At 44.5% G+C, this 15,439-nt stretch overlaps 2 protein-coding genes across 2 annotated transcripts; one reads left to right on the forward strand and one right to left on the reverse strand.

Annotated features, from left to right (window-relative positions):
- The first annotated feature begins 3,787 nt into the window (after positions 1–3,787).
- Positions 3,788–8,663, forward strand: LOC100846702 (jmjC domain-containing protein 4). Its single transcript, XM_003566713.4, has 9 exons — positions 3,788–4,146; positions 4,246–4,404; positions 4,917–5,079; positions 5,225–5,342; positions 6,665–6,734; positions 6,821–6,901; positions 7,710–7,766; positions 7,848–7,959; positions 8,060–8,663. The coding sequence occupies exons 1-9, from the start codon at positions 3,886–3,888 to the stop codon at positions 8,545–8,547; spliced, it is 1,509 nt and encodes a 502-aa protein (XP_003566761.1). The 5' UTR covers positions 3,788–3,885; the 3' UTR covers positions 8,548–8,663.
- A 2,244-nt stretch (positions 8,664–10,907) lies between these two features.
- Positions 10,908–13,944, reverse strand: LOC100820895. The gene is made up of 6 exons (XM_003566714.4): positions 13,216–13,944; positions 13,034–13,120; positions 12,701–12,919; positions 12,010–12,174; positions 11,835–11,888; positions 10,908–11,751 (listed from the first exon to the last, which is right to left on the reverse strand). The coding sequence occupies exons 1-6, from the start codon at positions 13,387–13,389 to the stop codon at positions 11,227–11,229; spliced, it is 1,224 nt and encodes a 407-aa protein (XP_003566762.1). The 5' UTR covers positions 13,390–13,944; the 3' UTR covers positions 10,908–11,226.
- Positions 13,945–15,439: the final 1,495 nt, after the last annotated feature.

Consider the following 15,439-nt stretch of genomic DNA (forward strand, 5'->3'; position numbering starts at 1 on the left):
GTAAAAATTATCTTCACATGTGCTAAGTCGAGAATGTATCAAGCTAAACAGACAAACATAGTAAGCCCATCGTCAACATAGACGCAAATCACGAGAATTTGTAAGCTTTCTGGGATTAATGGTCTTAATTAATCGGGATCAATAAGTTCAGGGTTCGAAATCCATGGATTGGAATTTGTTAAGGTTCGATTCAGACTTTGTCTTTACTTGAGTGGAGGTCAGAAGCTGTGAGCTTTTTTGTTTGCACACACCAGAAGGTGTGAGTTAAGTCATTTGACGATGTCAGCAGGCATACACGCTTGGACTTGGGTTTGGCTGAATGCAGGAAGGAAGGAATCTGCGATCAAACTAAATCGTCGTAAAAAGATCGTACGTAGAACGTCGTATGTAGAGCAGTTTCATTTTTTTTAATCCGTAGCCACGCAGTGGTGTGGTGCTGGTAGCTAAAGAACGATCGAGTGCATGCTCAAAACGCGAATTCAAATCCGTGACATGGCTGGCTATATTCAGAAATCCTGATGACGCGAATTCCAATCCTTGACATGGCTAGCCATCCGGAAATCCTGATAATGCGTGTCATTGTCCGGTACACGCCCTCACGTGCAGCGGACCAGCGGTGCAGGTATACGGATTCCGAGTTCGAATCGTGAACCCAAGTCCGTGGGTGAGTCCGACTCGAACTAGCAGTAGAGCAAAGGTCTTTCGCGTTCGGCCGAGCCTATATATATGAGGACGCAGTAACAAACTGGTCGCCCCACCACGCACCAAGGCTTCACGCATTTTCTCGTACAGAGGAGAGCGCACAAGAGGTTGCCCTAATTCACTAGTTCCCGGCCGGCCGGCCGCCTTGATCAAGAAGACCCGGGACTGCCACATGGGGTACGTCGTCAACCCGTTCGCGTGCGTGGGCCTCGGCGGCGGCAACAAGTCGGGCAGCAAGCGCGCCGCGAAGAAGAAGAAAGCGGATGATGATCATCCTGCAGCACCGGCGCCGGTCGTCGTCGACCAGAGCGCGGCCGCGGCCGCTGCGTCGCCGCCAGTCGGTAAGACGAAAGCAAGAGGCAAGAAACGTGGTGGCCGCGGGGGCGAGGGAGAAGCTGCTGCGGCGCGCGGTTGTGGTTGGTCCGCCGCATCGGCCGCTGTATAGCTACAACACCGACGTCCTCGCCAGTACCATGTACATCTACGGCAGCGTCGCCGGGATCATGTGTTAAGGAGTAGTTAACTTTGGGACACAGACTAGCTCTAGTTGATTGTACCCCATCAAAGTCCATGACCCTTAGTCGTACTCGGCTAGCTGCTTGCCTTTTGCTGCTGGCGCTAGCTAGTTCACTTGTATGTGCAACGTGTAATTTTGACTATTGTGAATCTCATGAAATTAGCAAGAAAAATTGCATATAAGGTTCCATGTATGTCACAAAGGTAAAATGTGAAATTAACCAGTAATAAAGTTTACTTGTATGTACAACGTGTATTTTAGTTTTGATGATTGTGAATTGTGTACAACGGCGCGGAGCTGATCTCACCATACCTAGCCGCCGGATGTCTTCCGACGTGCCACACACGTGAAGGAGTTCATAAAGGTAGACGATTCGATGGATTTACTGAATAAATGGAGGCTAGAAGGGGTTCTACCAATGATTTTGATATAACGCTTTCTGGAAATGAAGGCAAAAGCTTTGCCTATTTTATCGATTAATTAAGCAGAGTAACAAGGAGAACAATTAAAGGCACTACACGCGGGCACTATACACACGTTTTCATAGCGTACGTGATTTGATATAGTAGAGGTTAATACTTTTACTATAATTTGGTCAAAATTCAGAAGTTTGATAGCCAACAAAACTCATACGCATATAGTTTGAAAAGGAAGGAGTATGTCGTTGAAGCTTTTTAGCGACCACGTTATGGAACACCATCAAAGAAGGATTCGGCTCAATTTATGGTTGTTTCTTAAATTATACCATAATCTATAGCCAAAAAATAATCACGGGATCAAGAAAATTAAAAACTGACTAAAAGTATCATAATCTAGCAAAGAGCAATCTTATATGAGACAACACTGCATGAGCCGCATAACTAAAGCGGCCAAGCAGGTGGCTGTTTAGTATTTTTTTTGCAGCTTAAACAAATCCATGCCAGTCACACCCTACCACTTAAACAAAATTACAAGGAAACTGCCGCTCCGACACCGGCCCGAGGGCATGTACAATGGTTGATAAGACGGCCTTATCTTAGGTGTTCCACGCCATTTAGAAAAAACAACAAAACATGTTGTACAATGAGTTATCTCTTAGTGTTATATCTTAGAATTAATGCTTAGATGAATAAAATTAACTAAATAAATGCTAAGAAAAGGCAAAATCTAGTACAATGAGAAATTTGCCTTATCATTCTTGTGAAGAGATCATCTCTTAGTTAAGAGAATGCTTGTGCATTTTCTTCATTTCTCTCTCTTCCACGTCAGATTTTATCCTATATGGCATCGCTAAGAAAAGGCTGACGTCACCCCATTATACACGCCCTTAATGAATACACATTGTATTGGATGTAATAGATTTTTTTTTCAAAAAGAGAAGGATCTCCGGCTTCTGCACCTTTTTTATTGCGAAGTTCACAAGATCATGCAAATCACTTACCAGAGGTCGTGGATAGAAAAATGAGACAGCAAATATCAAACATATTGAGTCTATACATTTAGCAATCGACTGGTACACCACCAGCCAGCCCGGTCGAAAATATCCCGAGAGACCATTTTCAAACGCATCCAATATCTGAAGATTCCCGCTGATGCACAGGGAGCAAAAAAGATCATAGGAGAATCCAGGGCTTTGGATGCAATAGATGGAGAAGGAGTTCGATAAATGTGACGAGAACGAGGACTATATGTCAGGAGAGATTGCAGGTACCGTACCATTGCAACCTTGCAAGTAGCCTCATGTTCACTTGATGGGGTCAATATGAAACACCTTTCGTGATGCAATTGAGAGAAGAATAACTTTCTTTGTTATGCAATTGCTAACTCTATAAATGTAAGATATGTCTCAACAAGTGATGTCTTTTTGTGAATGTCTACTACTAGACATGTAGTGAACGTGTACGACTTCCGATGACTTTTGTTAGTTCCATCAATTTTGTATAAGGAATCAATCATTTTGTTCAATGCATCGTTATTTATGGTCTACTAGCCAAAATTCATCTAACTAGAAAAAAAATACACATACATTTTCATGGTATGAGAAAAAAGAAGTTACTTACATTCTCAAGACACACCAATATGAGTTGAATGGTATTATCAATTTCTTAGCAAGGGTATTTCAGACATTTGATTCCACAGCCACAGCTGAACAGACAGTTTGCTGAACAGCTTTACAGGTTGCCCAAGGCAGACAACCCAGAGCTTTTTTTTTTTTGAGAACCTCACAACTGCTCACAAACTAACCAAATGGTGCATAAGAGCAAAGCAAGTAGCAAACTTGTCTGTGAAGTTGACCGGTTTATAGAACTGATTGTTAATATCACTTCACTTATTATAAGTTGACCAATTTGATTGTTGTATTTCTAAAAAAGAAAAGAAATATGATTATCATATGACAGCTTTTTTTAAAAGAATATTATCATATGACAGCTATATATGATCTCATACATCACCACAGCTACAAATTACTCGAAGAATCTTTTGTTGTGACAGGATTACTCGAAGCCTAGTTAATTACCAGAATCATTACGAAAACTAGCAGGATTTCGTTTTGCCACGTTCGTACTAAAAAGACGAGTATACCGGCCAAATATCCAACAGGCCAAGGAAGGGCCTAGGCTCCACTGCAAAACGCCGCCCCAGCGAAAGAGCAGAGAAACTAGGCCCTCGCTTCCTCGCTGGACCAGATGGAAGGCGGCGGCGGCCGCCGCGGCGCCGGTGCCGGCAGACGCGTGAAGGTGGTGGGGCAAGTAGAGCGGGTGGACGGGCGGTCGCTGACCTACCCGGAATTCGTCGAGCGCTTCATGAAGCCAAACCTTCCCGTCGTCCTCACGGGCCTCACCTCCTTCTGGCGATCCTGCGAGGACTGGACACTTGCCACTCCCGACGACCGCTGCCGCCCCAACCTCGCCTTCTTCGCCCAAAACTTCCCCTCCCCCCTTGTTCAGGTACCCGCTACCGGCTTCTCCCTCCTCATCCTCGACGCATCGTCACACTAGCTTAGATGAATAATTTTATGATTAGCAGCGTACGTGTTGGTTTCGCAGGTTGCCGACTGTTCCTCCAGGGAGTTCACTGACCAGAAGCGGCTCGAGATGTCCATGCAAGAATTTGTGGACCACTGGGTTGGCAAATTTTGCAATGGTTCAACCAACGGTGATTCTGAAGGTTCCCTGCTTTACCTGAAGGATTGGCATTTTGTTAAGGTCTGTCCTGATTCCAGAGTACGCTCTTTTCTCGACCTTACTATTAAAGATATGGTATTGCAGGAGAGATTAGTAGTACTAATCACGTTTCTACAAAATCGACCCACTGTTTTGTAACATATTTTCTGTACTTTCAGTTGAAGATGTAACGTTGGCAGTATGATAAACTGAGATTTTTAGTGTTATTTATTTTGGTTTCCAGTGATCAAGAGTCATAGCCAGTGCAACACTTGTCAGATTTATGTTTACTAAATTTATTCTTTTGCTACAACATGGAACATTGTTTTCAAACACATGCTATTTGATAATTTGTATATCAAATTGTCACCCGTTTGGTAATTGTTTAGACTTGACTGTGATGCATTTTACTTTTTGGATGATATGTGCGTATGGCTCCTGAAGAGTGAGCTCCAACCCTCTGCTATCTCAAACATTTGAATGCATCTTTTCAAGCTGATATCTCATCTCCTGCTCAATGTGGTTGTCATTACATTTTTGTCTTGATCTTTCAGGAGTACCCTGATTATGTTGCATACACCACACCAACATTCTTTGTTGATGATTGGCTCAACATGTATCTTGACAGTCATCCCATGCATAGAGATCCTGACATTGCCAATCATAAGAATGAAATAAACTGTGCTGACTATCGTTTTGTTTACATGGGAGCAAAAGGTAACTTCTGATTGAACATCTGCCTTTATGTTCTATTTAGCTTCTGCTTATGTGTTTTTACAGCCTTTGCATTATGTGTTTCTGCAAGTCCCCATATGTTACACGTTCAATGAGATTGCTCGTAATTAATTAATCTGATCTTTAGGGACTTGGACTCCTCTTCATGCTGATGTTTTTAGGTCATACAGCTGGTCGGCAAATGTGTGTGGGAGAAAACTATGGCTGTTTCTACCGCCATCACAAAGTCATCGTATTTTTGATAGGTACTTTGATGTTGGATACTCCTTATGCATTATATTCTTTAGGACTTCTACGGCATGGAATGTAGCATCAGACAAGAACAGAATACGTAACCTTTATGAGACTATATGAGCTGCCAATAAGAGGAAAATCGATTCACATTGTGCTCTCTTCTCCTTGATTCTTTTCTTTTTTGCAAGGTGCTCTCTGTTCGTCATTAACTGGAAAGTTAGAGACACTAGTGAGTCCGATTGCTATTTTGATATGTTCTTTGATGCTCCATAGGGCAGGCACCTCGCTTTGTTATTTCAGAGGTTGAGTTGACTCTGCTTAGAAATTTGTTTGCTTATTTTTCATTCAGTTACTTATGCTTGCTCTTACTAGTGTATCTTGTTTTCACGAAAATCTTAAATTAAGGCTAAACTTGGGCAGCTTATTTTGCAAATGAAATGGGATGTACTCTTAGGACTTCATTTTTGTTTTACTGAAAACTGTAGGTGAGGCTCCAGCAGTAAATGAAACATAATTACAAGTAGGGGAATTAATCGAGCCAGGCCTCAAGTGGAGCATCAAACTCCTCCTTTAATCTAAAATAACGCAGGAATATATCCTTCTTGAAAAGCAAAAGCCGAGAGCCTATACTAGGGGTCACATTGTCGAAAATCTTCCCATTTCGCTCCTTCCAGAGATGCCAGGCTGCCATGACGAGAACCTCCATGAAGAAGGGCTCATTGAAGTTTGATTTCACGCCAGCAACTCAGAGCTCCACATCATTGTCAGCTATTAAGGGAATACCATTGCGGGACCAGCAAGCTTTGCTGAATGAGCAGTCCCAGACGAACTTTACATTCATTTAAAGTCACAACTTCCTGTTGCAGTATAACAGTCTCTGCTAGGTCATCCAAAAGGATGTTTAGTTCTAAATCATACGACCTAAATGTTCAGAAATAACTTATGCTATGTTAATTTCCAGATTACATGACAATTGTCTTGTGTTCTGATCTATGAATGAATTCTTCTTGGTCTATCTGTGTCCTCTTTGAGCACAAGGCAAATATGATGTAACTTGTTAGTACGATTTGTTTCTAAGTGATTCCTTATGCCAATTGGGGTAACTTTCGCATTTGACCCAAGGGAGGATCAAATCAGAATTGCACCTTTTGATGGAGCTTTTTTTCTCTCTTTAAATGCACAAGGCAACAATTTGTTGTTTCTTGTTAAGCGATTTCCGTATGCCAATTGATGTTACCTTAGCAGTTGATCTATTTTTTGTTTATTCAACTCTGTGCTGTCTAATTTTCTGCCGTGGAAAATTTTCTGCTGTTACTTAATCAGTGATTTGTAGGAACCTACGATCATCGGTCTATGACATAAATGATGATGTTTCTGGAAAGCAGTTTCCTGAATTCAATAAGGTACTGCATCCCTCCACCCTGCCCCACACACCACCTCCCTCCCTCCTTATATGCACAATACTCATTTTACTATCATTCTTTTGCAGACTGAATGGCTAGAGTGCATACAAGAGCAGAATGAAATTATTTTTGTGCCCAGTGGGTGGTACCACCAAGTCCATAATCTAGTAAGTGTTTCCATCTCCACTACATGTTTATGCATTTATTGTTTGAACATTAAGGTTCAATGTTAGCATGTTACAGTGGGTAGATATTATGTATTTGATCAAATATGTATGGCAAATGAGAATCACCTTTAAGTATATGAGAATGAGAAGTGGCAATCCTGATCATTGGATCAGATCTTGGTTGTTAAGATTAAACATTAAAAGCAACTGATATCTTTTGAGTAGTTATATTGTACAATTAGTCTCACACCCTTCAAGTTATCAAGTGAATCATGATGTGATCAATCTGTCTTCGTATATACCATCTTAGTTTGATCCAACACTTGAGAATTTCTGATTCTCCTATTTTAAGTGCGGTTTCTAGTTTCTACTAGATGCACCCTGCACACAACTGATCGGATGCTATTTTTCCTTGTTCTAGTTTGAGCCATTGTAGTTAACTACTACCGAGCTGAAATATTATATGGCTGAATCTCTGTGCATCAATTCATCATTGAAGCGAGTATTCTTAGCTTCTATCACATTTCAGAGCTTCAATCATATTTATCTTCCCTGTGACATGAAAATGGTGAATGAATTACCACTCACAAGTCACAACCTGAACAACTTTTTGCTCCGATTAACTAAATTACGGGCATCATGTTAGAAGCACGTACTCACCCTGAACAACCTATCAAATATCAATGAAGACACTCATGTCTGTCTATTCTTACACCTTCCTGTTTAACATTCTTCTAAACGTTTTCTAATTGACATTGATAAGCAGCAAGCTGCTGATGTCCTGTTCTTTTTTCCTTGTTTACCACAGGAGGATACTATATCTATCAACCATAATTGGTTCAATGCATACAACCTTCATTGGGTGGTCAGTACTGAGTACACGTATTTATAGCAACTTTATTTTGACGACTTAACATTAAATTCTTGGTACATTGTACAAATTCAGTGGAACTTGCTGCATGAAGACTACAAAGTTGCAAAAGAATATATTGAAGACATCCGCGATATATGTGACGATTTTGAGGGGCTTTGTCAACGCAACTTGGCAGCAAATACAGGTAGCATTTGGTCTGTTGATTAACCACATGAACAATGAAATCACATATTTATCTTCTCTGATTTTCTCTCTGCTAACATCCAGTTGTTTTCTCTTTTCAGGCATGAACTTCTATGATTTCTTCATTTTTATAACACGGTTTGTTTTAGCCAATGTAATTGAGCTTTACCATATCCAAAAGCCAGAAGATGCCAAATTTAATTCATCAGAAACCACTCACCCTTTTGTGTATAACCTTATGTCAATTCGAGATGTTGCATCTGAAATGATATCTACAGAGGCTTTCAGTACTGAGAACCTTTGTATTATATCAAAAGAAAACAGGAGTGCTGTCTCAGATGTTACAAAAATATTAGAAGAATATGGTTTTAGAAGGCTATGGATGTCATTGTCAGAGGCATATGAACACATTAGCAGGGGGCAAAGAAATTGTCATGAAATCAGGTATTTAAATCAGAAAGGCTGTCTGTCAGTGGCCTGCTTGAAATCTGATTGTACTGTTGTTGATCACATTACTTCTTTGGTATGTGAAATTCATGGACCTGAGGATCTGGTGAGGCTAATTGATACTGCTCTATATGATGGTTAGTTGTAAGCGCATAATGGATGTGTAAACTTGCTTGAAGTACTGTACCACTGTTTGATTTTCATAGATTGTCCAATTTGGAAGGACACTATGCATGGTATTCCCATCAGTTACCAAAATCATGGTTCTCATTGGTGCTATAACTGACCAATGTTGAAGTATACTTATTTTACTTGTGCATAAAAGGGAAGTCAAAAATACTGTACCATTTGATAGCAGTCATATTGTGGGAATCTTGCAATGAACAACAAGATGATAGTTAACGTGGATGGACCAAGTGACACTGCTTAACCATTCAGATGATAGCTTAAAATTCTCACTATGGTCAACCGGTCACTGATGGTAAGGGCACATACGACAGAAACAAGAACCTTTTTTTATCATGTTTGGTATGGATGATTTTTCATTTGCACTAAAAGTGAGATCTTTTGTTTGCTGTTTTTCCTCCTACAAAACAGGTAAAATTCCTGCTAAAATATGTCTGGAATAATCTACTGGACATACCTTAAGAGGCCATAATGATTGATGCAGATAGTAGCGTTGGGTGTATTTCTTGTAGATTAGTATGCTATAAAGAGTAATCCGATGGAGGCTGAGAAAAAATTATGATCTCTACATTTGCCCGCTTTCTCATTTCCTGTCTAATTTTTCATATGTACAACTCGTAGTCACAAAAGAATTGACCTTGTAGGGCACACATGAAAATGATACATGTAAATTTGTCATCTAAACTTTGCTAATCTGCATCTTTATTCTCCTGACCGACGTGAATGGGGTTGTAAACCTGCTAGACCCAGTCTATTATATAGACACGCAGGACAGAATGAGTACGTCTTGTAAATATAGGTCGTTTCATATTTGATTGGAATGTTGCTCTTGGCTCGATCTGCCTGCTGTACCAGGAAGAAACCTTGTCAGCGGGACGGCTGATTGCACCGGGTGCGCAGCAAATTATTGCCTGGCAGATCCATCTAGGGACTAAGTAGCAGCAGCAGCAGCAACGGGAGGAGAAAGAAACATACAAGCAAGCAAACAAACGACCACAAGAGCAGCATCCAGTTCCAGTCTGCTTGTTTTTGTCTGCACTGTGTGCCAACTGCTACTCATGTCTCCTCTTTGGACTGCCGTCCTGCTCAGCTTTACGCTGCGGCATTTATGCCTTTGTCCGCTAGATTGTTAACCAGTACTGCAGGATCCTGTATATCGTCCAAGCTGTTAAATGTTTATGTACCGTGTGTCCAATGAAAACCATCTCTAACTACATAAAAATAATTGGAGAAAATTCATAAGAAAGTTGCATATGCTAGGGAAGTGGTGTTTAACATATGTGCACAATTTCAAGTTCAAACTTAATTGTGTTTAGGAGCAATATAAAAACAACATATAATGATATTTCACTGTTTCATACTATTCATTTGCACATCTCTCATTTTAATTCTTTTCATACGTAATTAAGTTTGGACTTGAAATTTTGCACGTTTGTAGAATATTACACGTCCAACACATGCTACATGGTTTGTATAAAGTTTGCATCATAAGATGGCTTTTACTTGATATTTTACCAATGTCTGTGACACGATAACATTTAGACTTGTGTCAAGAAGCAGAGGATCGTACGAACATCAAAGTATATATATTGCACACACATTGCAAGTGGTTCTCACTCGTCGGAGGTCTCCGACATTAATTCTTTGCCGTCCCGTCGCAGCTAGCTGACTCGTAGTTGCTGTCTGCGTGGATCTCCACTCTTGTGTGCTTTCGGTGGCCATGTTTTCTCCTGGAGCGATGGTAGCAGAGACTAGAGACTTGTGTGGTAAACCACCGGATGATGACCTACCAGCGAACGGGCCGGGTCGTGTGGTCCAAGTGGGAGGCTGGAAAAAACGGATGTGATGAATCGGTCTGTATGTAGATGCTTGTGCTTTACTGCAATGCAACATGGACGGAAACTTCAACGTCAAGAAAGTGGGACAAGTAATACGATGGGGGCCAAAAAGAGATCAAGTTTATAGCGGATACTATACGGATTTAGCGTACTGATTCCCATCATACCCATCGTCTGCCGCAATCGATTTGTTTCCCGATGGAGGTGTGCGTGGTATCTTAACCCTGATTGCTTCTTGCTTCAAATGTTGGTGCGGGGATCTCTAACAGATCGATGCATGCGCCAGGGGCCAGCATTGCTTGGCGTTGAAGCGTGATCCATGTGTGTTCTTTTCCCCAAAACGACGTTCTTTCCTTTTTTCTGTTCCTATTAACTAACCGGTAGAGTCAGACACAAGGAAGAACACGAGTAAATATAACTGCGAGGCCATGACATGGTAATAATAAACAATTGAACACGAGTATGCGGTAACAAAAAAGAAGAAGAAGAATCGAGTGATGATGCATGCATGTATGTACTGCTACTGACTTGACTGGCTTTCCTACATTGTTGAGAACCACTTTTACAACGATCGATCCACTTGGCTAAGCTAGTTTACACGGATTCCCTTTTGAGAATTGGACCTTTAAATTTGGAAAAGAAACAAATTATGAAAAAAAAGATCGACCAGCAAACGCTGATACATCCTTCAATTCCGAAAAAGAAAAGTAAAATTGAATAAAAAAGAGACAGTATCATCCTCCTCCTTGGCTTCGATGACCGATCCATCAATTTCTCTGGCTTTTAGCTTAGCTGAGCTAGACGCACCTGACGTTCCTCCCCGGTCCACCGTAGTAGAAGTAGTTCCCCCAGACGGCATTGACCCCGCCCTGGATGTCATAGCAGGCCGGGTGATCAGCGGTGACATGGAACGTGGTGAGCGGGATCAAGCTATTATCCCAGTCCACGACCTCCAGGTTCCTGAAGTAGGAGGAGCGGCCGAAGCCTTCCCCGGGGAAATGGCCGCTCCCCATCTGCGTGGCCGTGTGGGATCCCTCGGCGCGGGTGTCCACCACCTCGCCCCCGAACTGCACCATGCTGGCGTGCGACGCCAGGTGGCTGAAGAGCACCGACGGCCAGTAACCCACCAGCTCCCCGTTCCCGAACTCCAGCCACCAGTTGCCGTGGTTCGGGTCTTTCCAGATGAGCAGGCTGATGTCGAATTGGCCTCCTTTGTAGCCTGAGGTTGGGGAGATGGCCGCGCCCATGGCGATCCGGCTGTTGGTCTGCACGAAGCCGGAACAGAGCAGGTTGTAGCACCCCGTCGTCTGGTACGCGTCCGTCTGCATGAATTGTTTCAGAACATCACTACTAATCTCGATTAAGGCTCTTGATTTGATTTTCAGTTCAGTCAAACCGAGCTTACCGTCCAGTAAGTGAAGAACCTGGGCGAGTTGTCCCCATACAGCTGCGGGCTCACCTGTCGGACAGACAGACAGAGAAGCAAGCATGACAGCAACTGTTAACTGCATTGTCCCGAAAAACTGAGACCAGAGAGGGGAACGAACGGAACGGAATGGGCCAAATGGTAACGTAGGTACCTGCCATCCGGCTTCGATGGTGTTGAGGTCGTTGCCGAAGGAGCCGGCGATGACCCAGATCTGCGACAGGCTGAACTCAGAGGGGGTGCTCACCTTGGGCGCCCACACGTTGATGCTCGCCCGCGCGCCGTAGTACTCCTCGCCGGCAACGTACCCCACCGCGTGCTGCAACCACCAAGACTTACCACGATTAACTCTTTGCCAACACTCCAACGTACACTAATGATGTCGCATCAATCAATCTGCACCCAACAGTACTAACTAGAGCTACAGGGATTGAATGTAGATGCAGGAGCCAGGAGGTGACAGTCGGATCAATGCTCCCTGCGGATGTTAGCTCGGAGCAGTAAAAGCGAACAAAGTGACAAAGCCAATCAATTCCAGTCAAATCCACGAGGTTAAAAGCTGTGCGCTGATGCACGGCGTCCTTGGAATGAATGGCATCATGGCACTGCTGGATTTGACGTTTCTATCCGACCGATGACGCGCCTCTCTTTTCAGACGCGGGGTGTTCCGTTTCATGACAACAAACACCAGTGCGAAAGAAACCGGTTTCACCCACCGATAGCTTGACATTCTTGCTTGACTGAATTCTAGATTTCTAGCCGTGCTCACAAAATGACGATGCTAATGCCCGAATTAATGGGGGATAATAGGATAGACGAGAGGAATGAAGAATAGTTTTACGGACCTCGTGGCCGCCGGCGACGGTGTCGCGCCGTATCCTGGCCGTGGGCACCCTGCCGAACCTCCTCACGGAGCTGGCCCGGAGGACGTCCGCCTCCTTCACTCTCCGCACAGGGACGGACCCCTCCTGGCACGTCGCGCCGGACGCCGCCCACAGCTGCGCGCCGGCGTCCGCCGTGTCATTGGGCCGGCGGCGGTGCCCCTTGGGCCGCGCCGGCGGACCCTGCAAGAATCCATCCAAGCAGAGGCACTTGGTTAATTACACATTTCCCTTCGGTTTCAAGACAATGTGCGCGCGTGAAGGCCTGAAGAATCTGGAAATGCATTACGTACGTACCAGTGGCCTCTGGCCGCGCAGCCTCGGGTGGTCGAAGGCCGGCTGCAGGTGCGCCGGCACGCAGTCGATCAGGTCGCCGTCGGGGCTCTGCAGCCATCAACCGTTAATCTCTTTCAGCCACACGCACGAGCACGACGGACACGATCACCGAACCACAACAAAGACTGAAGAATTAAACATGCCTGAAACGTCCGGAGAGACGGCTTGTTGAGCCTCTTGAGGAGCGCCTGGACCCGCCTGTACTTCCGGAGCTCGTGTCCCGGCCGGAACGTCACGTTCGCCGCCGCCGCCGCCTCACAGTTGCCAAGAAGGGCGACATGAAGCAGCAGGAACAGGACAATGGCGGCTGTAGCCATCAGTGGGGGATTATTCTGGGCCTGCACGGCGGCGTATTCTCGCTGCTGCGCCGGTGCCAGGAATACATTGGCTGGCTGGCTGGCTGGCTGGCTGGTGGCCTGCCGCGCTTGCTTGCTTCAGAGTTGGGACTGCCAGTATTCGGCCACAAAATTAAACCTGTCCACTCCACTAGCACTGCCACTGGCAGTGGCACAGTTCAGCTCAGCTTTGAGCGAAGCGAGCGCGCTCTCCTTTCCTTTGCACGCAATCCCTCCCGGCCGGCTTTTTTCCCAAAGAAGAAGAAGATGGAGGAGAAGAAGCACTCGTCCTACCTCTACGCAAAGATCTCTCCCTCCAAGGCCCTGCAAGGTGAGTAGCACACGGAGCTATATATCCATCGCTGGCTACTAGGCGCCGATTGCCCCTGCTTTGCTTAAGGTTAGGAGGGATTAGAGAGGGAGCGGGCAGAGATCGAGGGAGGCCAGGCAGGGCCAGTGGTGTTGGGATTAACTGGGGGGCCGGGCCGACAAAGCATGAGGCTTTGCAGCATGAGGCAATTGAGTTGCGAGGCGGGGGAAGAATAATTTACTTGGGGCCGGCAGGGGGGTTTGCTTTTGGGAAAGGCAGGGGGCGCCCTGCCCAAGTGGAGTGGCGCCATGCAATGGAGTGCTGCTAGCTGCGTTTGGGCTCCGTAATGAGTAGCACCAGCGAGCAGAGTCCCCGGCGGATGTGTTGTGTTTGCAAGGAAAGCGGCGTTGCGCTGGACTGGACGAAATTCATGCCATGTGTTCCGCTTTCACGTAAAGCAGTACGTGTGTAGAGCATACGGGATGAGTATGTATGCTAAAGAGGCGTACATGCGTCTTTGAGTATTTTGCGTCCGTGTTTTCCTTTCATTTTGACCGGTGATAGATTGACAACGATGTGTTCGCATTTGGATACCCATGAGGTTACCCTTTTGGCCTCCACGTCATAGGATGGACCATGAATGTACTAGTACGAATTTCGGGCCACACGCCAAAATATAGTGTGTGACAGGCCTCTTAAAAAAAACATGCAAAACCGTGGCCACTCCCCAAATTGGAATATAAATCTCTAGGCAATTAACTTCAACTTCATAGCTTATGTCATTCTAAAGGTGTGTTGTTTGTAATGTAACCAAAAATCGGGTAGCTAGATTATTGGCGGCGACCTTTTGCTTGTGCATGACTCCGCCAATTTTGAAATAAAAAATAAAATGAAGTTGGCTAAAGAAGATTTGCATTATAATATTCCGTCGTGCTCTACAAGCACGGCAAAATGTTGATATAGCATACTTTGACAACAATCAAAACATACTATAAAGACCATGACATCAACCATTTGATACGTAAGAATGAGTCTAACAAACGGCATCCCGTGTCGTTCATGTGGCTCACCACTGTTGACTCCTATCTCTGTCGGTGCCGTGAGCCGCCTGCCTCCAAAGGAGATGGGTGGCCTCTTGATGGTTTCCATCCCAACCGTTTCTCAGTTGCGCGGGTGTGTGTGGCAGTGTAGGTCCTCCAACGCAGGGTCGGACTTCTGTTGGCTTTTCGATCCATTTGTCCCATCATGAGGTGTTGCCGGACTGCACGGCAATCGAGCAGGGCACACTGTCCCGATCTAGATTAGGCGAAGGGGTTGCTCGATGTAGCGTAGTTTCCTCGTGTCAGATCCAACAATATTTGTTCCTGAGTAATGTACAACAGTGGATCTAAGATGGTAGCACACAAGATAAAGATTTAGACAGGTTTCAGGCCCTCGGGCTCGAGGCAATATCCAACTCATGTGTTTGGTGGTTGTATTGATCTTGCCTCAAAGTGCTAGCGCGATACGAGAGACCAAATCTCTCGTGGTCGCTATGAACTGTGTGGAATGTATAGTACGAACGGGTAAAGTTACTAAGTTCTCAAGTCAGTTACAAAGAAAAGATTCCCTATACAAAAGACTTGTGTGACCCTAAAATATCAGGACCTTTCTTGATTAGGGAAAGGGGTGGCTCGATGTAGCGTAGTTTCCTGGTGTCAGATTCAACAATATTTGTTCCTA

This window comes from Brachypodium distachyon, chromosome 2, assembly GCF_000005505.3.
Source record: "Brachypodium distachyon strain Bd21 chromosome 2, Brachypodium_distachyon_v3.0, whole genome shotgun sequence".
NCBI lineage: Eukaryota > Viridiplantae > Streptophyta > Magnoliopsida > Poales > Poaceae > Brachypodium > Brachypodium distachyon.

Bases quoted from the DNA above. Each gene is read 5' to 3' on its own strand.
- LOC100846702 (XM_003566713.4), top strand. From the start codon at position 3,886: ATGGAAGGCGGCGGCGGCCGCCGCGGCGCCGGTGCCGGCAGACGCGTG. The intron at 4,147-4,245 runs GTACCCGCTACC...TTGGTTTCGCAG, and splicing joins TCCCCTCCCCCCTTGTTCAG to GTTGCCGACTGTTCCTCCAG. The intron at 7,767-7,847 runs GTCAGTACTGAG...GTACAAATTCAG, and splicing joins CATACAACCTTCATTGGGTG to TGGAACTTGCTGCATGAAGA.
- LOC100820895 (XM_003566714.4), bottom strand. From the start codon at position 13,389: ATGGCTACAGCCGCCATTGTCCTGTTCCTGCTGCTTCATGTCGCCCTT. The intron at 11,889-12,009 runs GTACCTACGTTA...TCTGTCCGACAG, and splicing joins CCATCGAAGCCGGATGGCAG to GTGAGCCCGCAGCTGTATGG. The intron at 11,752-11,834 runs GTAAGCTCGGTT...CAATTCATGCAG, and splicing joins GGTTCTTCACTTACTGGACG to ACGGACGCGTACCAGACGAC.